Genomic DNA, 21,200 nt, shown 5'->3' with positions numbered 1-21,200 from the left:
CTTCGGCCTAGAATTTTCAACCCCACCAGTCGCTTGCAGGCATGCCAGCATTTATTCCCGGAGATAAGGCGGATTTTTATTTCCTCTGCTGTCTTATTTTGGATATTTAGGCTGGATCCGAGATACGTGAACTTGTTCACCCCTTCATATGCATGCTGTCCTATGTCTATATTCTGCAGCGGTACCTGGTCGCGTGTGCTGACCATATACTTAGTTTTAAAACTTCTTCTACATTTCTTTTATTCAAATAGTTGTCATAGTTGAACATACCTTAACTGATATACCTACCTACACATTATTATATAAATGTACTTTTACATAATACATCGTTATCATGTATTTCCAAAACCTCCCAAAAGAATATAAAACATATAAAAAAAACTTAATTGCCTACAGAAATCGATTAATTAAAATGATGCAAATAAATGCCGGTATGTCAAATTTAATTTTGCTTTGTTGAAATAAATATGTGATTGGTTCATGAATATGAACATGTTATTCTAACTTAAAAATTAACGAAAAAAGAAACAAGCGCTAAAACCTACCACTTACGGATAAAACGAAAAAGAATAATTTTATTGTTTATCTCAAATATTGAATATTGGATTTATTGGTTTTTGAATATATACGCCTTTAATTATTATAATCTCATTGAATTATTAATTGTTATATTTATTACACCGGTTGTTATATGTTAAAACTTGTTTAAAATATAAATTGTATAATTGCTCACTATTATAGATTTATTTCTCATAGTTGTTGAAAAATTAACACGATTAATTGCGAAACTGATAAAACTGTGTTAATTTCTATTCTGCTATAGAAATTTATTTTAAAAAGTTATATATTTATATCGTTGTTTATAATTATTGAATAATAATGCCAACCCTGACCACGCCACTAAATGGGGCCGATATTGCACGAGCATTGTAACCCCTCTACGGCACCCCTCTACGGCGCCCCTCTACGGTATAGAAGCCCAGCGTAGAGGCTGCGATGTGTTTCCACAGCAACCGCTTTAGTAGCTTTTATTATTTTTCTTTGCACCATATGTTTCCTCTTAGAGCTTTTTTGAGTTGAACGCTCTGACGCTGCAAGATTATTTATATACGCCCGCAATATACGTACTTATGCGTCTGGATATTGTGGCTTAAGTATATAGGCAGTTAAGTATCTAAGAAGTTTTCAAAAGGTATGGAGATCAATTTACAATTAGATCATCGTATCAGGTCTTATTCCGAATGTCGTCATAGTTAAGTATAAAATATTTTCATTATTATTATTAACTATTTTTATTGTCAGCAATTTAGTTATTTGTATTTATGGCGATAAACAATTCATTACATGTGTCAGCAGGCGATATTAAATTTAATATTATAAATTAAATTTATATTCATTTCCATAGTATCTATCGAGTTATAGCAAATCCTGTAAATCGATGACCGCCAATAACGTCCCTAGACAAAATGCTGCAACATTTTTTTATACAGTGCTTTTTATCATCCTTTCGTGACTTCAATATCTAAGAAATGTGTTACATATACATTACTAACAAGATATATACCACTAAATCTAGTTTAAATGCCATCTCTGCTTCAATAGACAATATTGCGAGTCTACGGTTTCAGATAGGCACAGTTAAAAATACACCTGACAACTTCCAAAACTCGCGAGTGACTGGCGAACATATTTGGATAAATTTATATTAGGTATGCACATGTCATTGCTGTTCGCCAAGAACGTGATGTCCAAGATAGAGTACATAAGTAAACTAGACATCGCGAACCCGACAAAAAAAGTCCTGCTTAAACTTTTATAGTACCCAGTGACGTCGCTAGATAAAATGCCGCCCCTAAGCAGCGCCAAAATGCCGCCTCATTTGTTCATACATTATTTTTATCATCATTTCATGAGTCCAATATCTAAGAAATGTGTTGTATGGATACATTACTAACCAAATATCAGAGTAATTTTATTATTCGCAAATCTGCACGTGTCGTTTCTGGTCACCAAGGACGTCGAAGGGCAACGGAAGTAAACTAGATAGCGCGAACCCGACAAAACCAGTGAGCTGATTTTTTTAGTGGAAAGATATTTTCGTTGTTACTAAGTTAAGGTACTTATCTATTTCTATATATTCCAAACGATTTTCCTCGATTTGCCGCCCTTCGAGTAACTGCCGCCCCCAAGCGACGCTCAATCTGCCTACCCCCACGGGACGTCACTGATTGATATTACTGCTATCTACTTACATGTCTGATCAGAATTAGTTTTAAAATCCTTTTCAAAGAGTTACTATGTAGTGCCGGCGGCTCAGCACTTCATTACAAAAACAACTTCTTTTGTAGTTTATAGATGCCATGCTTGTTTCGGGGATTAGTACGATGGTTTTCAGATTTTTTATGTTCTATTCTTAAATAGAACGTGGCGCGAAAAATGTTCTATAACTATATAACGAGTAATGCTTATAACGAGCAAATTCAGTCGGTCCCATTTTCCTCATAATAACCAAATTCGACTGTAGGTATATTACATATCAATAATATTATATTCTGATACATTCAGATTAGAATTGAATTAAAATTTATTTGTAAGGCTAGTTGTAATTGTATACATAATCAAATTTGTACAGCATGTCACTTGCCAAAACGAATGTTATATCTCTGGTTCATGATGAGAGCATATTGTATAAATAATAAAATACTATATATATATATATATATATATATATCTACCTAGGTGCTTTTAAATAATATAGAACTATTTTTTATAGACATATTATATTAAATAATCTATGGAAGGAATGCGACAATAATATTCGTGTTCACGAAGTGAATAGCTAGGCAGCCAAGTAATTATTATAATAATTCACATCATATTTTAAATCGAACCGCGAATTGCCTGTAGCTGAAATTTGTATTAGGAGAATATGAACGAGAAGAGTAATTTTTTGTAATACCCAGAAAGTAAAAAGATGCACTCACAGAAACCTTCCGAGATTATTTTAATAAGGGATACTTGACCATATTAATATGTGACGCGTGTGAAAATAATGCATTTAAATTTCCATAAAACTGCCTACTACAATATAATAATAATTAATAAGTAACCTAGATGTTTAATTCAAAGCATTGGTTTGTATACAATCAATTAATGACATTCAATACGATCAATAATTTACTCATTATTACGTTCTTCAGAAAGGATTTGTATTAGGCGTACAGAAAGTCGGGAGGATGCTAGGAAAACGAAACTTCGTTAGGTTAACAATGAATGGTGTTGCTATAATCGTTGCACAATTTTTAATAAAAAAAAGTATTTTAGTAATACTACGAACCCCAATAAAGTTATGAAACAATACTTTATAATAATAATAGGTTAACTATTAATAATTTTTGTGCATTAAAAAAATATAATTAATTTACCTATCTTTTTCGGTTTTGTTTAAAAATTGCATTATTAATTAATTAATTGTATTCCTTTGAACAACCACTTGACTGTGCTAGTCAAACGATGCACCCACAAAAACCTGCCGAGATTATTTTAATAAGACCACAAAATAATGCAATAATACTATAGATCTACCATCATAAATTGGCATTTCAGTGAGGGCGTTAGTATGACATTGAGAATGTTGCCATAACTAACAAAAATGGTTATTTATAAATTTTTATTGGTAGTAGATTTATGTACAAATATTAAAATAAAAAATAAACACAATCAAAATAAAAACGCGTTACTTTCTTTATAACCACGAGGAAGAAATGCATAGTTGGAAAAATCATAAATTGTAAAATATAAAGTAGTATTGTGTATATTTTAGTCATGGAAAAAATATAATAAAAAAGGCGAAAATAAATTAAATTCACTCTAAAGACAGTAAAATAGTATCAACATAATGGAATTTTAAATAAAACACGATAACAAACTATAAATTACACAAACAATGTAGAAATTATATAACTACTATTATGGTTCAATTCCAAATAGACTATCATCCGATTCTGTGACACTCTCAGGACCATTTACGGTAAAAATAAAACCATCCATAATAGCATCTCTGGCGTAATATTGCTCTTCCAATTTTATGGCATGCTTACACACATTTTGCCATTCTTCTGTGGTACTACTTCCAAAGGCTGTTTCCGTTAATCCACATACCTATATTGCTATTCAATTTTCCGACATTTTTTTGAGCAACCCTGCGTTTCATTGTGGCCCAGATTAATTCTATCGGATTAAGGTCACAGTGATATGGTGGAAGTCTTACTACCGTGTGACCATGGCTGGCAAGCAGTTCGTATGCTCGTAGCAATGACGTATCTCTTTGGACCTTTGTAGGATAAAATTAATTCATTAAGTTGGCTTTTTCGCATTTCGTCAACAACTGGAATTCTATGTTCAAGAAGCCAATTCTTCATTTCACCTAAGCGATTACCCATTGTTGGACATTTATCTTGCTGCACCGAATGGTAAGATGCATTATCCATTACTACGATAGAGTTTTCGGGTAAATTGGGTAAAAGTCTTTCTGTTACCCATTTTTTAAAATTGTCAGCATTCATGGAATCGTGTTAATCTCCTGTGGATGATTTCGCTTTAAAAATTAATAAAGCATCTTTGATGAAACCCATTTCTCCAGTGACTCCACCCGCAAGCAGAATTATCCATCTTTGCCCGACAGATTCAGAAGCTAAAACGCCGTGAACTTCATTACTTTGCCAGCATTTTGATACGGCGTATGTGGGATGAATGTAAGTTTCATCAATATTATACTACTGGGCGCTTAAGATTAATTACCTAACTGTCTATTTTTACGTAAAATGTCTAGGTATCTTGCTCGCTATGCACAAATATCGTATCTCTCAATCAAAATTTTTCTTTTGGACTGACATTTTTGAAATTTAAATCCCATTGCAAGAAGCGTTTTTCTGAGCGTCTCTCGTTCTCCTTTATAGTTCATATCTTCTTTTATAGAAGCCAAAATTGTATTAAATGTTGGCACTTCTTTTCTGACACAATATAATTCTTGTATTTTATGGCGTATGGCACATTGGTCAAAACTATCCAGCTCTATTATCTTCTTCCTTGTCCTTTTCTTCCCTGGCGTAGGAATTTTCGGTCTTTCATCTATCGTCTTAGATGCTTCAATTTTAATTCGGCTAATTGTCTTACTTGATACACCTGAAATATAGAATACTACTATATAATATATATCTATCGTAATTTAATACATGTTGATAATTCTGTCGAGGCGTTATTATGGAATTCGAACTTGTAAATGTCAGTTTAATTAATATACTAAATTTTGTAAATTCGTTTACTTTCACAAATAATAAGTAACTATTAATTTATATTGTATCCTACATTTATATTTTTTTATCCGCTACCCGTTGTATCGCGTTATCAATAGGAATAATCAATCCCTTTTGTCTTTTCTCGTCATCGCAGAACTGCAATACTTGATGAATGATATCTCTGGCATTCCCACGAACTGTTTTAGAACTACTTGCCATTATGCACTATACTTATTTCTTCTCTATTTTCAATAACAAAATATATATCCCGAATTCTGCACGCTGACGTTTGACAATGTAAACATTTGACTCAGTCTGGAATAAATTTGTCATAACGTCCAATCAGTAAACGCCACTGAGTTATTTTTAGATTGCGCTTCGTCTGCATTAATTTTTTCGTGGAGACATTATAATTGGTTGTTGATTATATTCAAATATAGCTTACTTTAAATACTTACAAATTAATTGGTGCTAAGTAGCTATCGAATAATGTCAAATATTATAAGGTCACATTCGTTTATTAATAATCTAAAATGCTCTTTTTATGTTTACAAATGTACAAACAATAAAAATCTTGGGAGCAAGAAAATCAGCGTACTTAATTAGCAACAAACACACGTTTGATTATAAAATACTATATCAAATATAAAAAAATTATGTATTAGGTACATTTCTTATTTAGAAGGAAAAAGCTTTTTTTACTTGTTGATCTTTTTTCATATTTTGTAAGTAGGTATATGTTATGTATCAACACTAAATATAATGTGTTTTTTTTATATTTTGACGCCATGAGAGTTAGATAAACGCAAGCGCAATCCATAATTCGAGAAACATGTTGTAAAATTAAATGGCGTTTGTGACAAATTTATCCTCGATAGACAATTTTAGTTTCAAATTCGACCGGCTGCCAATGTTGGTGGATATTGTTACAATTATTATTTCAACGCTTTGGTTGCATACGAAACGCTTAATACCACTAGGATTTGTATTAGGCGCACAGAAAGTCTGGAGGATGGTAGGAAAACGAAACATCGTTAGGCGAACAATGGTGTTGCTATAATCGTTACACATTTTCTATAATAAAAAAAGTATTTTAGTGTAGGTAGTACGAACGTAAAGTTGTGAAACAATATTTTATTTGATCCTAAGATTAACGATTAATAATTACGTGGTACATAATAAAATATAATATATTGCCTATTTAATCTGTTTTTTGGGTTTGTTTTAGAATATTGCATTACTATTTAATTAATTAATATTGTATGGACATATTTTGATTAGGCATTTTCTGCAGTTTCTGCAAAATTGTTAAAATCATACTAATATTATTGTACCTGCCTAGTTGAATATCAATAAAAAAATCGGTGTTACTTATATTATGTACGCGCGTTAGAAGTTATACTTCTTTGGCGTAACAAAACTTGTGATATCCTAGATTCATCGACTAGCTCTTAATTATTAGCTTGTTAAATTACACACTCAAGAAAAAGGACCGCTTATTGGAACGCCGTTGGTTTATTTCTATACACTTTAACTTATATTACTAAATTATATAATTATTTATCGTTGTTTTTATTGTTTAAGTAACAACTGCCACTATGACGTTTAATAGTTTGTTTACGTAAGGAATTGCAAATGGCCGACAATAATAAATTCGCTGCCTGAGCAATGGAACAATTCTAAACTATAATATTATACTGTATATACGTCACGATTGAAGTATCATACTGTGGCGTAATGGTAGTGCGTTCGGCTGATAACCGAACAATCGGTGGTTCGAATCCAATCGAGTGCGTTTATTTTTGTGTGAAAAAATAAATTATGTGTTACATGTCACACGCCAAAAATACACTCTTCCAAACGCGCCTAAAGAAGTATAACTTCAAAATTAAAAATATTTATAGAATTAGCATCAATCAACATTATTAGTACATAATATTATACTACTCGTATCACTATCACCATAATTAACGAAGAGATCAATATTTTGAATAAAAACATTATGAAACGACTTAATTTGGTTATTTGTTTGTAGGTGCTTTGGTGCTTACAATAACAACGCATTACATCATGAACCTACTGTCATTTTATAAACCTAAGCACGATAACCGAGATTGTTTTCTGGTTTTTCTAACAAGCTGATATTTATTTTTCATAATTAATAATATAATAATTTATCGACTTTAAAATATTACGTCACGTTCTCCACGTTTTTATACAAAAGTTGAATTTAATTCAATCGATTCTTTCTATGAAATAACTAAATAAGATGTATTTTCGAAATTTATAATACAGCCAACTTATAAAAGTTTGTATTAGGAGCGCATGAACCAAGAGTATTTTCTTATGAATAAACCAACCACTGTCAGAGAAATGATGCATTCACAAAAACAGAGATTATTTTAATAAGGGATACACGACCTCAAAATAATGCATAGGTATTATATAGATTTTGCACAATACTGTCGATATTGTTATAATTTCAATAAACGGCAAGTTTGCATACGAATCGCATTAATACTTACTATTCTTACGTTCTTCATGAAAGGATTTGTATTAGGCGCACAGAAAGTCGGGAGGATGGTACGTAAACGAAACAGCGTTGTGCGAACAAATAGTGTTGCTATAAATAAAATATTATAATCGTTGGATAATTTTTATTAAAAAAAAGTATTTTAGTAATACTACGAACCCCAATAAAGTTACGAAACAATCATAAGATTAACGATTAATAATTTACGTTGTACCTATATTATAAAATATAATTAGTTTTTCTAGTTTGTTTTGTTAGAAAATTGCATATTAATTTATACTAGCTGAGCCAGCTGGCTCTCGCCAGTCTGTCTCGCTAGGTCTTGCAGACGGCTTGGCGGTATTGTATATTAATATAATTGTGAAGTATGCATAAACGGCGCCATAGTTTTCCCTTCGGGATGGATTTTAATTTACGTCAGACATTTTGACATTTCGCTGATTTGTCAGTTTTACGATTTGCATCTCGTCACTGCCAATACAAATTTGGAGTCATATGCGTAGTCTATTCTGGAGTCAGGCCTTCACAATATCACCTGACACCACTTCAGGCTGCTAGGCCTGCTATAGCAGTGGATTGATCCTGGTTGATAATGATTTAAATAATATGTATAACACCAATTATTGTTGAATACCTTTTAAATATTTTTGGGTTATATGAGCCAATTGAATGTATATAAGTTTCATTGGTTTAAAAAATTATCATTTAACAGCCATAAAAAAATGTTACTTTATTAAATTTTGAAATAATATTCTATGGTTGATCCAGTGTTGCCATGTCTACTGAAATTTCAGTAGATCAACTGATATTTTTTGCCAATATACTGAATTTTTGATTTTTTTTCGAAATTCAAGAAATCTACTGATATTTGTGTTTCTCCACAATTGTAAATTAACTGATGATTCTTTCAATAATAAACTTGAAATGATTTACGCATGACCTTTTTTGATGTTATACACTTCTAAATTTACATAAAAAGCATTGTAACTCTACCCAAGAGCGCCATTTTACCCATTAATATCATCATTGTTTACAGTAAATTAATATTATTAGTTATTGTTATTCTTATTAGTTTTAAATCATATCTAATAAACCACATTTTTCAAAATCTACTGATATTTTATGAAATCTACTGAATTTTTAGTCAAAATCTACTGAAATTTTAAATTTTGACTTGGCAACACTGGGTTGATCGCATAGTCAGTGTCGCCATGTCTATCTACTGATTTTTTAAATTTTGGCTTGGCAACACTGGGTTGATCGCATAGTCAGTGTTGCCATGTCTATCTACTGATTTTTTTAAATTTTGACTTGGCAACACTGGGTTGATCACATAGTCAGTGTTGCCATGTCTATCTACTGATTTTTTTTTTTAATTTTGACTTGGCAACACTGGGTTGATCGCATTAGTCAGTGTTGCCATGTCTATCTACTGAATTTTTAAATTTTGACTTGGCAACACTGCAACCCAGTGTTGCCAAGTCAAAATTTAAAATTTCAGAAGATTTTGAAAAATGTGGTTTATTAGATATGATATAAACTAATAAGAATAACAATAACTAATAATATTAATTTACTGTAAACAATGATGATATTAATGGGTAAAATGGCGCTCTTGGGTAGAGTTACAATGCTTTTTATGTCAATTTAGAAGTGTATAACATCAAAAAAGGTCATGCGTAAATCATTTCAAGTTTATTATTGAAAGAATCATCAGTTAATTTACAATTATGGAGAAACACAAATATCAGTAGATTTCTTGAATTTCGAAAAAAAATCAAAAATTCAGTATATTGGCAAATTTCAGTAGACATGGCAACACTGCTGGGTTGATCGCATAGTCAGTGTTGCCATGTCTATCTACTGAATTTTTAAATTTTGACTTGGCAACACTGGGTTGATCGCATAGTCAGTGTTGCCATGTCTACTGGAATTTCATTAGATCTACTGAAATTGTTGTCAGGAAAAGAAGAAATAATGATATTTGTGATGAACAAAAGTCACTTTTTACATGATTTTTTAAAAGACACTTGTGAGATTATGTCAATATGCACGCTTTCACCAAACACAATCGTTGAATTTCATACATTTTTGTCAATCAATGGTATTTTGAAGAAAAAATCAAAAAATCTACTGAACTTTGAAAATGTTAGTTGGCAACACTGGTTGATACCTTTTAAATATTTTTGGGTTATAATGAGCTAATTAAATGTATATAAGTTTCATTGGTTCAAAATAAAAATTGATTCAACAGCCTTACAAAAAAAAAAAAAAAGTGACATCATATTTTAAAATTTTCCTTGGTGTCGTAAAACGCCGATATGTCATTCGCCCGCGTTTCAATGAAATGATCAGTTTTAATCGGAATTCGTATAAATGTTATTGTTTATTTGAATATTTATAGTTATCTATGGGTGCTTGTTATAAATGTGAGTTATTATATAGTGCTGTGCATTTTTAAATCATTAGGAGACGTAAATAATATCACCTGTCGTTTTTTACATAAACAACAAATAATGACGTATGTTACCTTGTTTTTAAAAGTGATTTTTTTGTGACTGTGTTAAGTTATATAAAATTGTGCTCACTTCAACTTACAGTCACTCGAATGCATCTCATAAGTAAATATGTGGTCAGTCAATTGAAATACCGTATGTTAGTATACATAGCGTAATAAATTTATAGTGTCAAAAGACTTGATTTCCGTCAGAGGTGTAGAAACTTAACTTAAACAGAGAACTTAATTCATAAAAATTTAAATAAATCAGTTCTAATATGTTGATCGATCAATCTTATTATGATTAGTTTGTGAAAATTGATTGTATATATCGGTTAAAACGCATTTTAAATTTAAAGCGGCCATCTTTGTTTAGTCGGTTCGAGTGTTGCAAACATTGTGAAAAAATAAATTCCCATATTGTCAATAATGTGACGTATGTGCCGGAAAGCTTTAGAGAAACATCAATATTATATCGCAAGATAACTTAAATTCGGAAAACCCTTCCTGTCATACTCTATATGACCTATTTGAATTTCGAACATTCCATAAGTGTGTTTGGCGTTTTAACCCATCGGACGTGACGAATAAGGCACACAATCGCTCGCAAAAACGGGCAAATCTGTAGGATAATAATAATGAAAGATTAATAATAAATATAATTTAACACTAATTTAACAAATAGTCATTGAACACAATAGTATAATAATTAATAGTACCTAGGTTCTTATTCCACATAAACGAATAATGATCATTGATCAGGATCGTTTTATCGGTTGATAATACCCCAGGCTAATGAAATCTGTCCTAATTTTTTTTTTAATTAATACAATGCCTTTTCACCTAGAATCGACAGTTAATATCGTTCAAATGATTGAAGAAAGTATAAATTTCAATAATTTCATACATTCCTAGGTTATTTTTTTATGACATACCTAGGTCCTTGCATACGAGGTAGTAGGTACGAAATACTTTTTTGATCTTTGCTCTTATAAAAATAATTTTAATAATTACGACATATTTTTTGAAATGCTGGTGTGTGGGGCACTCTTTCAATAATAAGACAATTTAGAATCTTTTTCTGCCATGTAGCTTATTTTCTCACCCTGTTGGCAATTAACACCACCAAAATGAGTCTAATAATAAACCTATACGAGTTCGTTCTCTCAAATTATGTTCATGTTCATTCTTAGTATTGTTCTTGCGCGGTATTAGGCGAGCATAAGTTGAAACGGGTAGCAAAAACGAAGTTACAATGCATATAGACCTGTCAATCCATTGAAAAAGTATCGATACATGGAATGGGTATCGTATCGATGTAAAGTATCGAAGGATCGTCCTTTAAGGAAAGGATGGCCCACACAACCTGAACCGGGCCCCCACTCCCCAGGCCAGGATCTTTAAGTTTTCTTAGGGTTAAAAGCAATTAGCGCTCGACATTAGCGTTTTCAAAATGAATGATAGGTATATTTTGAAAACATTACAAGTCACTATTGTGTTTTAGTGGAAATAGTGAAAACAATCCTATAGGTATAAAAATAAATAGGTAGGTAGTTGTAAAATATATTATTTTATAGCAAGTGTAAGATAATAGTAAGAAAAACTACTAACATTTGTGTATTTTGGTAATATGATGATTTTTGCAACTTATGTCACTGTTTTTTAAAATGTGTCAGGCCACGTTTTCGAAAAACAGCATTCAAATGGTGTTCGAGGTAAAATAATTAAGGATATTCACTGTATTTTTAGTGATTTTGTGTATTTTTTAATATATCTACTTGATATTAATACTATCGACCAAGAGTCCTTACTTGATGAAATTTGAATTTAAATCCTAATGGATAAGTTTGAACTATTCTATATTAAAAGATCCGCAGTCCCTATTCACCGCGGACTATTTAATTACCACATTTAAATAGCATGCATAATTATATCTAACGGCCACCCGATGGGCAACGCACCAAATGGGTTGGACGCAGTGAATGGGTCATTTTTTTACGACCTGGGTCGGTGTGTCAATTGTATTACCACTGGTGAGTGCGCATAGTGCCCGAAGATGCCGAAAGGCAATACCCGTATCGCAAAAAACGATCCAAATGGAATAGTACAAAACTTAAAACCATTAGAATCTATATCTATTTGAATTGCGGTGTTGTCAAGTATCGACACACGATAATACAAAATGCATCGTACTACTATTGTTAAAATGTTAATATCATTGAAATAAAATAGTGCGCAGGCAACTTTTTTACTATTAGAGCAAATTTTTGATGTATGTTTATCTCACTTATCTGATTGACCCCCAGGCTAGAGCCCTGTTAGCCCCCCCCTGCCTTGTGGGGGCCATGTTTGTAAATATCGTTGTCAAATTATGGTTGTTTGCCAAGGATTATTTATAATTTTATTATATATCCATCGTTATCGAAAGAAATTATCAATAGCAAAATATCGATGTATCTTTCAGAAAGTATTGATACTTCAAAATATCGATATTTTTGTTACGGCCTACACTACACTCATGCATAAGAATGCACTGGCCAGACCTAACGCAACGAAAAAAAAAATGCTTTCCTTGCATCCAATTAGTGTCGCTGAATTTTTTGCAATCTCACGCTCAATTGTCGGGAGCATATTATAATTATTACATATTATAAATTGGAACAGTAAAACTTAGGACTTATAATGATATGTCAGTTTTAGAAATATGTGAATAATTATCCTGCCTGGTGCAGAATAATATATAGGTACAATTCGTAACAATTCAAACCATTGCTTAGATCAGTGATTCTCAACCAGATTCCGCGGAACCTTAGAGTTCCAGTTCTCATCTATTCTATACTCAGGACTGTTTTCGGTCAGCTACGGCAGCTATATATGTAGGAAAGTATCGAATTATTAACACTTATTGTAACAATTACAATAAGTTAGCGGTCTGAACTGTAAAAACTATCTATTTCGCTCCAAAAATTATCAGTATCACAGCCAAGAGAGGTGCCGTTAGAACATAGCAGTTATTGTAACAATTCTTATAATTCAGCCCCCTTGTGGTGGCCATGAAGGTTGCATGTTAAAATAAATGATAATAATTCGAACAAAATATTATGTAATCCAAAAATCTTCATTTATTGTGAACAGGTTACAGCTTTCCATTCAAAGATAATCAATAACTAGCACTACCATCGTAATTTGAAATATAATGTCACAGCGGACATTGACTAACACCAAGAAATGTACCTATAGCGAGGCAAGCTCCATTGAATTTGGAATAATTTACGCATGAAAACAATATTGTTATTGTTACCCATACATACGTTTTGTATAAAAAAAAACACGTGGGTATCATTCTTTCATGACTCCAATTATAAGAAATGTGATGTGTGGATACATTACTAACAAAATATAATTACCACTAAATCTAATTTTATTTAAATGCCATCTCTACAGTTTCAGATACATTTACAAATACACATGAAATACACATCCAAAATATTTTTGGATAAATTTTAAATTAGATAAATATGTATCTACCTATAATTCGCAAATCTGCACTTGACAAGAACTTGACGTCCAAGAACAACGGAAGTAAACTAGACTTCGCGAATCCGACAAAAAATTCACTCCTGTGAAACCTTTTATGTTGATTAATTCATTTTGTTTCCAACCAGTGAGCTTAATTTTTTAATGGAAAGATATTTCCGTTATTACTAAGTTTGGGTAGCTATTTCTACATATACCTAATGATTCTCCTCAATTTATCGCTCTTCAAATAACTGCCGCCTCCAAGCGACGCTCAATCTGCCTACCCCCACGGGACGTCACTGATAGTAGGTATCTAATAAATACAGCGAGCTGTTTTTTTAATGGAAAGATATTTCCGTTATTACTAACTAACTACCTAATGATTCTCCTCGATTTGCCACCTTTTATGGGGTGTAAATTTACCGCACCGAGTGACGGCCGTCACTAACGGGAGACACCAACTCTAGTTACGCCACTGCTCAGATGCGTTGATGATCCGCACACATAATAGAAAAATTAGAGGGAACGTTGCTCTCCACGCTGATTCCACTTCTCTCGGTCCTGTAAGTTGCATTGCAACGTACTTCCGCAGAACTTAATCATTTCAGTGATCCAGCGGTCCCTCGGTCTACGTTGCGGACGTTTTGTACCTCTTGGCTACCACTGGATGACTAGATTTATCTAGCGATTGTCCCTTATTCGATCTATGTGTCCAGTTCATTTCCATTTGAGGTTTTTAACAAACTCTATTACATGACAAAATGTCTGTTTTCTAATAGAATTATTCCGCTTTTTGTCCTTTCGCGTTATGCCCAGTATGCACCTCTCCATACAACGTTGTGCTACTCTAAGTTTCTGAATCTCTCTTTTACTTAGGGTCCATGTTTCACACGCATATGTAATTACGGGAAGCACACACTGGTTGAACACTTCACGCTTTAGGCTCGTCATTTTTGAAGATATTATTCAAGCATCTAAAAGCATTACAGCCCAACTTTACTCTGCGAACAATTTCATCAAATGCATCTTATAGACACTTGTTGTCCAGATAGATGTAGTATTTCACTTGTTCGAGCTGAGTGTCATTGATGGGTCCTCATATTCCTCATGCATCGGTTGAAAAAAGACCTTCTCAAATCTGCTTGACCTTTAGTTAGATCCGTCGGTTATAGGAACCTTTTTCTGCAAGGGACAATAATTATTTAACTTTTCGTAGATTTTTGTTAAAAATCAATTAAACATTGCCTACCAAACCATTATAGTTTTGGTATATTTTGGACGATGTGACAAAATTGTGCACACTTTTTCATTCATACGTATTTGTTTTCGTTAGATTAAGAACACATCTTACACATATTGTTAGTTCATTTTTTTTAATTTATCAAGCCCTGCGTAAACCAAACTATAATAGATAAAAAAATATTATTTTATCTATAAAATATCCAAAGTTATGTATGATTTAATTGCATAATTTTAGATGTTTTATAGATAGACGAGTGTTTTTTGACTATTATTTATTATGGCTTGGTTTCGCAGGGCTTAATTGAATTTTATAAACTAACAAACACCCTCTGTAAGCTGTAGTCTCATTTCAATTAAAACAAAGACGTATGACTGACAAAGTTTAGTGTGCACTATTTATGGCTGATTTTAAAAGCCTACCTCCACCCTTCGCCACTGCATCGCAGTATACACCCGAGACACTATGAAAACGTGAGGAGTTGTGAAATAAATGTGTGTTACATGATGAGTTTCGCGAAAACTAGAACTGTTTCTGAAGAGAGCATAAATAAATAATATTATTTCAATGGGTGATACTATGTAAAATATTTTGAATTCTCTTATTGCAGGTCCACATGGATTATCAGCCTTCCTGAATGACAGTTGCAGTGACACTGAAGCTCCTCCCTGTGATGCAGAAAGCGGCGGAGTACATAGACACTTCTTACCAATCAAAGAAGAACTGACTTCGGATGACAGTTTTTACAAAGACCCTGGCGCTCATATGGCGATGGCAGATTTTGCCAGTAAGACTTCGTTATTTTATTATTGGATTTCGTTTACTTACTCGAACCGGTTGTAATACTATTATACATACAAAAAATGTAGTGTAAAAAAATATTATTTATTACAATATTAATGAAATTATTAAAAAAAAAATACACTCATGAGCAGTATATGCTACACGATGGTTATATTAGACATAGTTATATTATAATTTTGAAGATGCATATGAATATTGATTTTAATATAAATCTTAGATTGGGGATTACTAAAATTTCCGGTAGAGTGAATCCGACTGATGTGTAACAAAAAATAATTAGTAAATTAGTAATAAAATAAAAGTATTCAATAATACTTTGAATGAATGTGGAAGAAAAATTAATACTTATGGGAAATCTGAGCCTGGAGATATCCTAACTAAATAATTTCATTGCAGCTCGAATAATAATTGCTGTTTAGAGCCCATCCAGAGATTTTTATTCCTTTTTGCTATTCGAGAAGTTTTTTTTAGACATCAGTCGGATTCATTCTACCGGAGATTTTACTTACTGCGCATACCTAAAATAGTTTATTTTTTTACAACGTTTTTCTTAGCTCGTATTCTTATTTGTCCGGTGGTTCTTTATCCGGTACAAATCTTGCAATCGATTTTTAACTAACTTTCCGACTAGCTAGATATTTGAAACTTTTAGAATATATCAGAACACGATGCCAATGCATTTTTTTTTAATTTTAGCCATCTTTAAGTAGAATTGAGTTCATTTTCAGTTACTTCTGTTTTGTATGAAAAGTTATTTTGACGCCATTATTGGTTGCTAACGGGTCTGGGGTCCTAGCAACAAAATTATTAATATATACGTGCGTTACTATGGAAATCAATATGACATGTCAAGTACAAATTTTTTTGATCGTTTAAGCTAGTCAAGTCAAGTTTATATGGTTCAATAGAAAATTTAAAAACGTTGTATATAAAAAGTTCTTTTTATCTTGTAATTATTTTGCATAAGCTACTTGATGAAATATTCATTTTAAACTAAGTTCTTAAATTCCTCGACATAATATTGGTATTATTAAAATTAATTTTCATACGAATCTTTAAAATTATAATATAACTACTATGTTATTGTTAACATCGTGTATCATGTTGCTCATGATCGTATTTTTTGCTTTGGTGCTGCGTAGTGGTTCTCGCGTAAATTTTAACTGTGGCCGCACAATTGACATTGACAGTTCTATGGAAACGTCTGGTGGCCGCACCAAATTTCACTTTTGCTGTGATTGAAAAAATTAAAGCTACATTTTATTTACTGAAAAAATGTATCAATTTATTATTAGACAAATCAATTTAATAAAAGACATTTGAACATTTTAGTACATATCTATTTATTTAAAAATAATACAAATGGAAATTCCTCAATACTCCTTTTTTCCAATGCCCTATGCCATTTTTTTTTGCCAATTTCTTCCAATGCCAATAGCCGCATGGCTGCTTCTAAGTTTACGTCTGTCAACTGGCTTCAATATTTGGTTTTTTTTTATGAAATGTATTATACTGAATTATCTTTCACAGTATACAGTAGTAGGAAAAATCGATATTAATAAAGCAATTCTTGCCAATTCTTTGAATTGACTTGATTCTTGGTCAACGTATAACTTAGACCAAAATTTTTCAACCTTGGTATTATTAAAATGGATTTTAAGTAGGTACTTGGTCATGACTCATTTCCAATAACGCATATTTAACGTTAGCCCAGTTAATTAAATTAAATACTGAAAATCCTCTGGTGGCCGCACATGAGGACCACTGGTTTAGAGCGAATAAAAAATTGATAAATTACCTCAAATGGGATCGTGGACAGGGATTTTTTTTCATGACGATCTCTGCCAAAAGTTTGCCACCACACTCATATTATGTATTTACCATAGCGCGCGGGGTGTAGAAAGAAACCACATTAAAAATCTCGTAAAATTGTTGTCAAATAAAATCCAATATCGCTTGGCGGGTCGCGCAAAATTTTCTGAACATTAAATAAACGGAAAATAATAAAACGATATCACGCTATAAAACAGCAGTGGGGTAGAGTGGTGAGGGGTCGTTATTTTTAACGCACACGTCGTTTTGAAAGATGAAAGAGACATCAGCGGGGGAAAGCGAACGGGAGAGTGGATTGTTTTAACTATGAGTTTAAACGTTAAAATTGATGTAACGGCGTAGAAATTCGAATGAAAATATTCAACAATCATCAAATACACAATGCTGTAAATTTAAATAACGTCAAAAATATGAACAAACTGAAAAAGTATTGCAATTTCTTGATTTGAATTCCCTTGCCAGTTGGGAAAATAATTTAATATTTATAGATTAATCATTTGTATTCATGTCTATAGAGCGTCCGTCATATGAAACCGTGGGTCGTGCGGCGGCTATTAAAAATTACATGACGTGTGTTTAATCTAGTACAAAAACTTAAGGCTATACCTCAGCTGAGGAATGGTCTAAAAAATCGTGACTAGGCGATGTGCGGATTGTGCAAATGACGCGAGCCGAACGAAATATAATTTGTCATAAAAATTCAACATGCGTCCTTTGTATGTTATGTTTATTATTATATTCGTAATAATAATAGTATATTCATTGACATGTTTTCTTTTCCAAGTACATGCGGAACGTTTTATAGTCATCTTTACACGATTTAAGAATATATTCCTCCGACGCCATCACAAAACAAATTGACGTACTCACAGGTCGACTATCACTCTCCGACTGGCAACGACTGCGAAATTTCGTTTCACATACTGTTGAAAATTATTTGCCGTTTCACTTATGTACGCTCTTAACGGTTTGGACAAATGGTTGACAGCCAATACTTGAGTAAAATATTTTAAAAGAACCTTTATATTGTGTTAGTCCAAATGCTCCGATTAGAAGGAAGAGTAGTGATTTACTTATTTTTTTCAGATTATCATTCTTTTTTTTCTTCTTTTGACCATGTCCGAACCCAATTAGATCATTTGGGCCTCCACAGAGTGGATTTTTGTATTGACATATTTTTGTTTTCGGACGGATGTTTGATCAACTGATTAGGTACATACACGTACTTTGACTCCAAACACAAATTATAAAACAACATGTGTGTTTGCCAGACCCCGAATTTGAATCTGGGACCCACGATGTTATAAGCCAATGTTTGCCGCTCAGTAGGCATTATATTTAGATTCTCTTTACCGTAATTGATTTTCATAGTTTTTGTTAACGTCTTAAACTAGTACCCATACAAGAATTCCTGGATGTATCAATTGGGGCAAAGATTTCATATCTATTAAAATTATTTTTCAATTTACACGTATTTTCTGTAAATATATGCCTGTGTAGCGATAATTTGTATGGTTCAAATCCTCTGTTTGCGAGAATTCAATATAATAAAGTACCTAAGCGTAATAACCAGTGGCGGCTCGTCCATATGCACTGCGGAACTGTAGCACCCCCAAGCAAATTGAGAAATATGTATTATTATAATTATTATGTATACATAAATTTATGTATATTATATGAAAATATCAATATTATTTAAGGGGGGACATGCTCAGCGTAGGTCAAAATGGAGCTTTATTGCATTTTCAAAGCATGATCCTGGACATTCCTTAAACGTTGTAGATAATCTATTTATATAATTTTGAAGAATTATTATCCTTTATATTTATTTTAAACATTTGATGACTGCATAACGTATTTTTATTACATAAAATAGTATTCTTTTAAACATCTCGCTCTAATGTTTTAGAATATAGTCATATTTCAGTACATGCATGTGCAGTGGTGTTACGATTTTTTACATTTATTAATTATTAAACGCATTTATAAAACCATTAGTCGACATTATTATAGTGAAATATTTACGATAAATATTATATTGATAATCTCTGTGATCCCAAATTTGACAAGAATTAGGCATTTTATTATTCAAAAATTGGGCAAGATTAACACATTTGAAGATAATTCTAAAGATACCATTTATAAGCTATGTCTTTGACCATTCAAGTGTGATAAACATCCTATGAATAATGATTGATTTATAATAATTATTGACCTAAGAATAAGGTAGTGTTTTTTTGAAATACGCCATTTCTTTTGGCATTCCTCGGTGGTTAAACATTTAGAGGTTCCTGAGTGATCTTTTTTATTAGTTTGAATTTTTTTAAATGTGGAGAACTGATGTTACCGCAACATGAAATATTTTAAGTAGGCATATAAAAAAAATAGTTCATATAATTATTTATTTACAGACATGACGCCGGCAGAGAAGATGGACGCGGCCTTTCTGAATTTTCCATACTCCGCGGAGCACCAGCACGCCCTTCAGCAGTTTCTGGGTGCGCCTCCACACGCGCACGCGCACAGCGCCCCCTCGTTGAATCCCATAGATCGCCTCTACTCTATGCAGACCTCCTACTTCTGCGCCGAAGACACTACTATGGTGGACCACTAGCCAGATTATTCAACTATTTTTGTATTCACGTAATTTTGTTAATTATACGTACGTCACTAGCAGTGATATTATAGATACATTGGTGAATATAATCATATATTAATTTGGCTAAGAGTTTTATTTATAGTAGGTATCTACCTATTATGTCGAACTTGGTTATTACGAGGAAGATGGGACCGACTGAATTTACTCGTTATAAACGTTATTCGTTATATGAGACAATAGGTATTTTTAAATGAGCGGTCACATAACACAATTAGAATTTTTCCCCGAAATAAGCATGGCATTCACAAACTACAAAAGAAATTGTTTATTGTAATGAACGCTAGTAGGTACCTACATACTTCACAAACCTTGAATTTTTTTTCAACCATTACAGTTTACAGTTTTAAGAAATTTTTGACGTTATTTTAGCTCGGTATATCCGATAAGGAGCTCCTTATAAAAGTGAATAAACGTATGGAGAAAATCATAATCTAAAATGACAACGAATGTTTCCTCGTTGCATTCGAGATCTCGCTATATCCGTGATCGTAATAACCGAGCTCGACTGTATTTTAATTTAAAAAAAAAACATTCCTTTAGCTTATATAGGTATTTTATACTTTTTAAAAACAATCATTTTGTATTATCTTAATTCGCCGTGAGGCCTTACTTAAAATGAGCAGAATAAATGGTAGCTTTATGTATTTTTAGACCCACAATGAATTTGCTCCTGACGCCAATAAGTACGTACCTACCTTAATCCGGCACTGAAAAATGTTGTCCTGATAAAACAAAAACTATTTAGAAATAGAATTATGATATACAAATAATAGATAAAATGAATCAACCTTGTACCGTGGACACTCAAAATGCAACTT

The 21,200-nt window shown here is 32.3% G+C and overlaps 1 protein-coding gene across 1 annotated transcript in view; it reads left to right on the top strand.

Moving 5' to 3' along the window:
- LOC147079967 (LIM/homeobox protein LMX-1.2-like) overlaps positions 1–20,337 on the top strand; it is a 31,549-nt gene extending 11,212 nt beyond the window's left edge. Inside the window, exons 4-5 of the mRNA XM_085946035.1 lie at positions 15,697–15,873; positions 20,135–20,337. Coding sequence (XP_085802161.1) covers positions 15,697–15,873; positions 20,135–20,337 — 380 coding nt within the window. The remainder of the gene's footprint in view (positions 1–15,696; positions 15,874–20,134) is intronic.
- The last annotated feature ends 863 nt before the right edge of the window (positions 20,338–21,200 follow it).

Source organism: Rhyacophila brunnea, unplaced genomic scaffold, assembly GCF_057557595.1.
Source record: "Rhyacophila brunnea isolate RB1 unplaced genomic scaffold, BYU_Rbru_1.0 scaffold_1, whole genome shotgun sequence".
Taxonomy (NCBI): Eukaryota; Metazoa; Arthropoda; class Insecta; order Trichoptera; family Rhyacophilidae; genus Rhyacophila; species Rhyacophila brunnea.
This window is presented reverse-complemented; position numbering and strand designations above follow the sequence as displayed.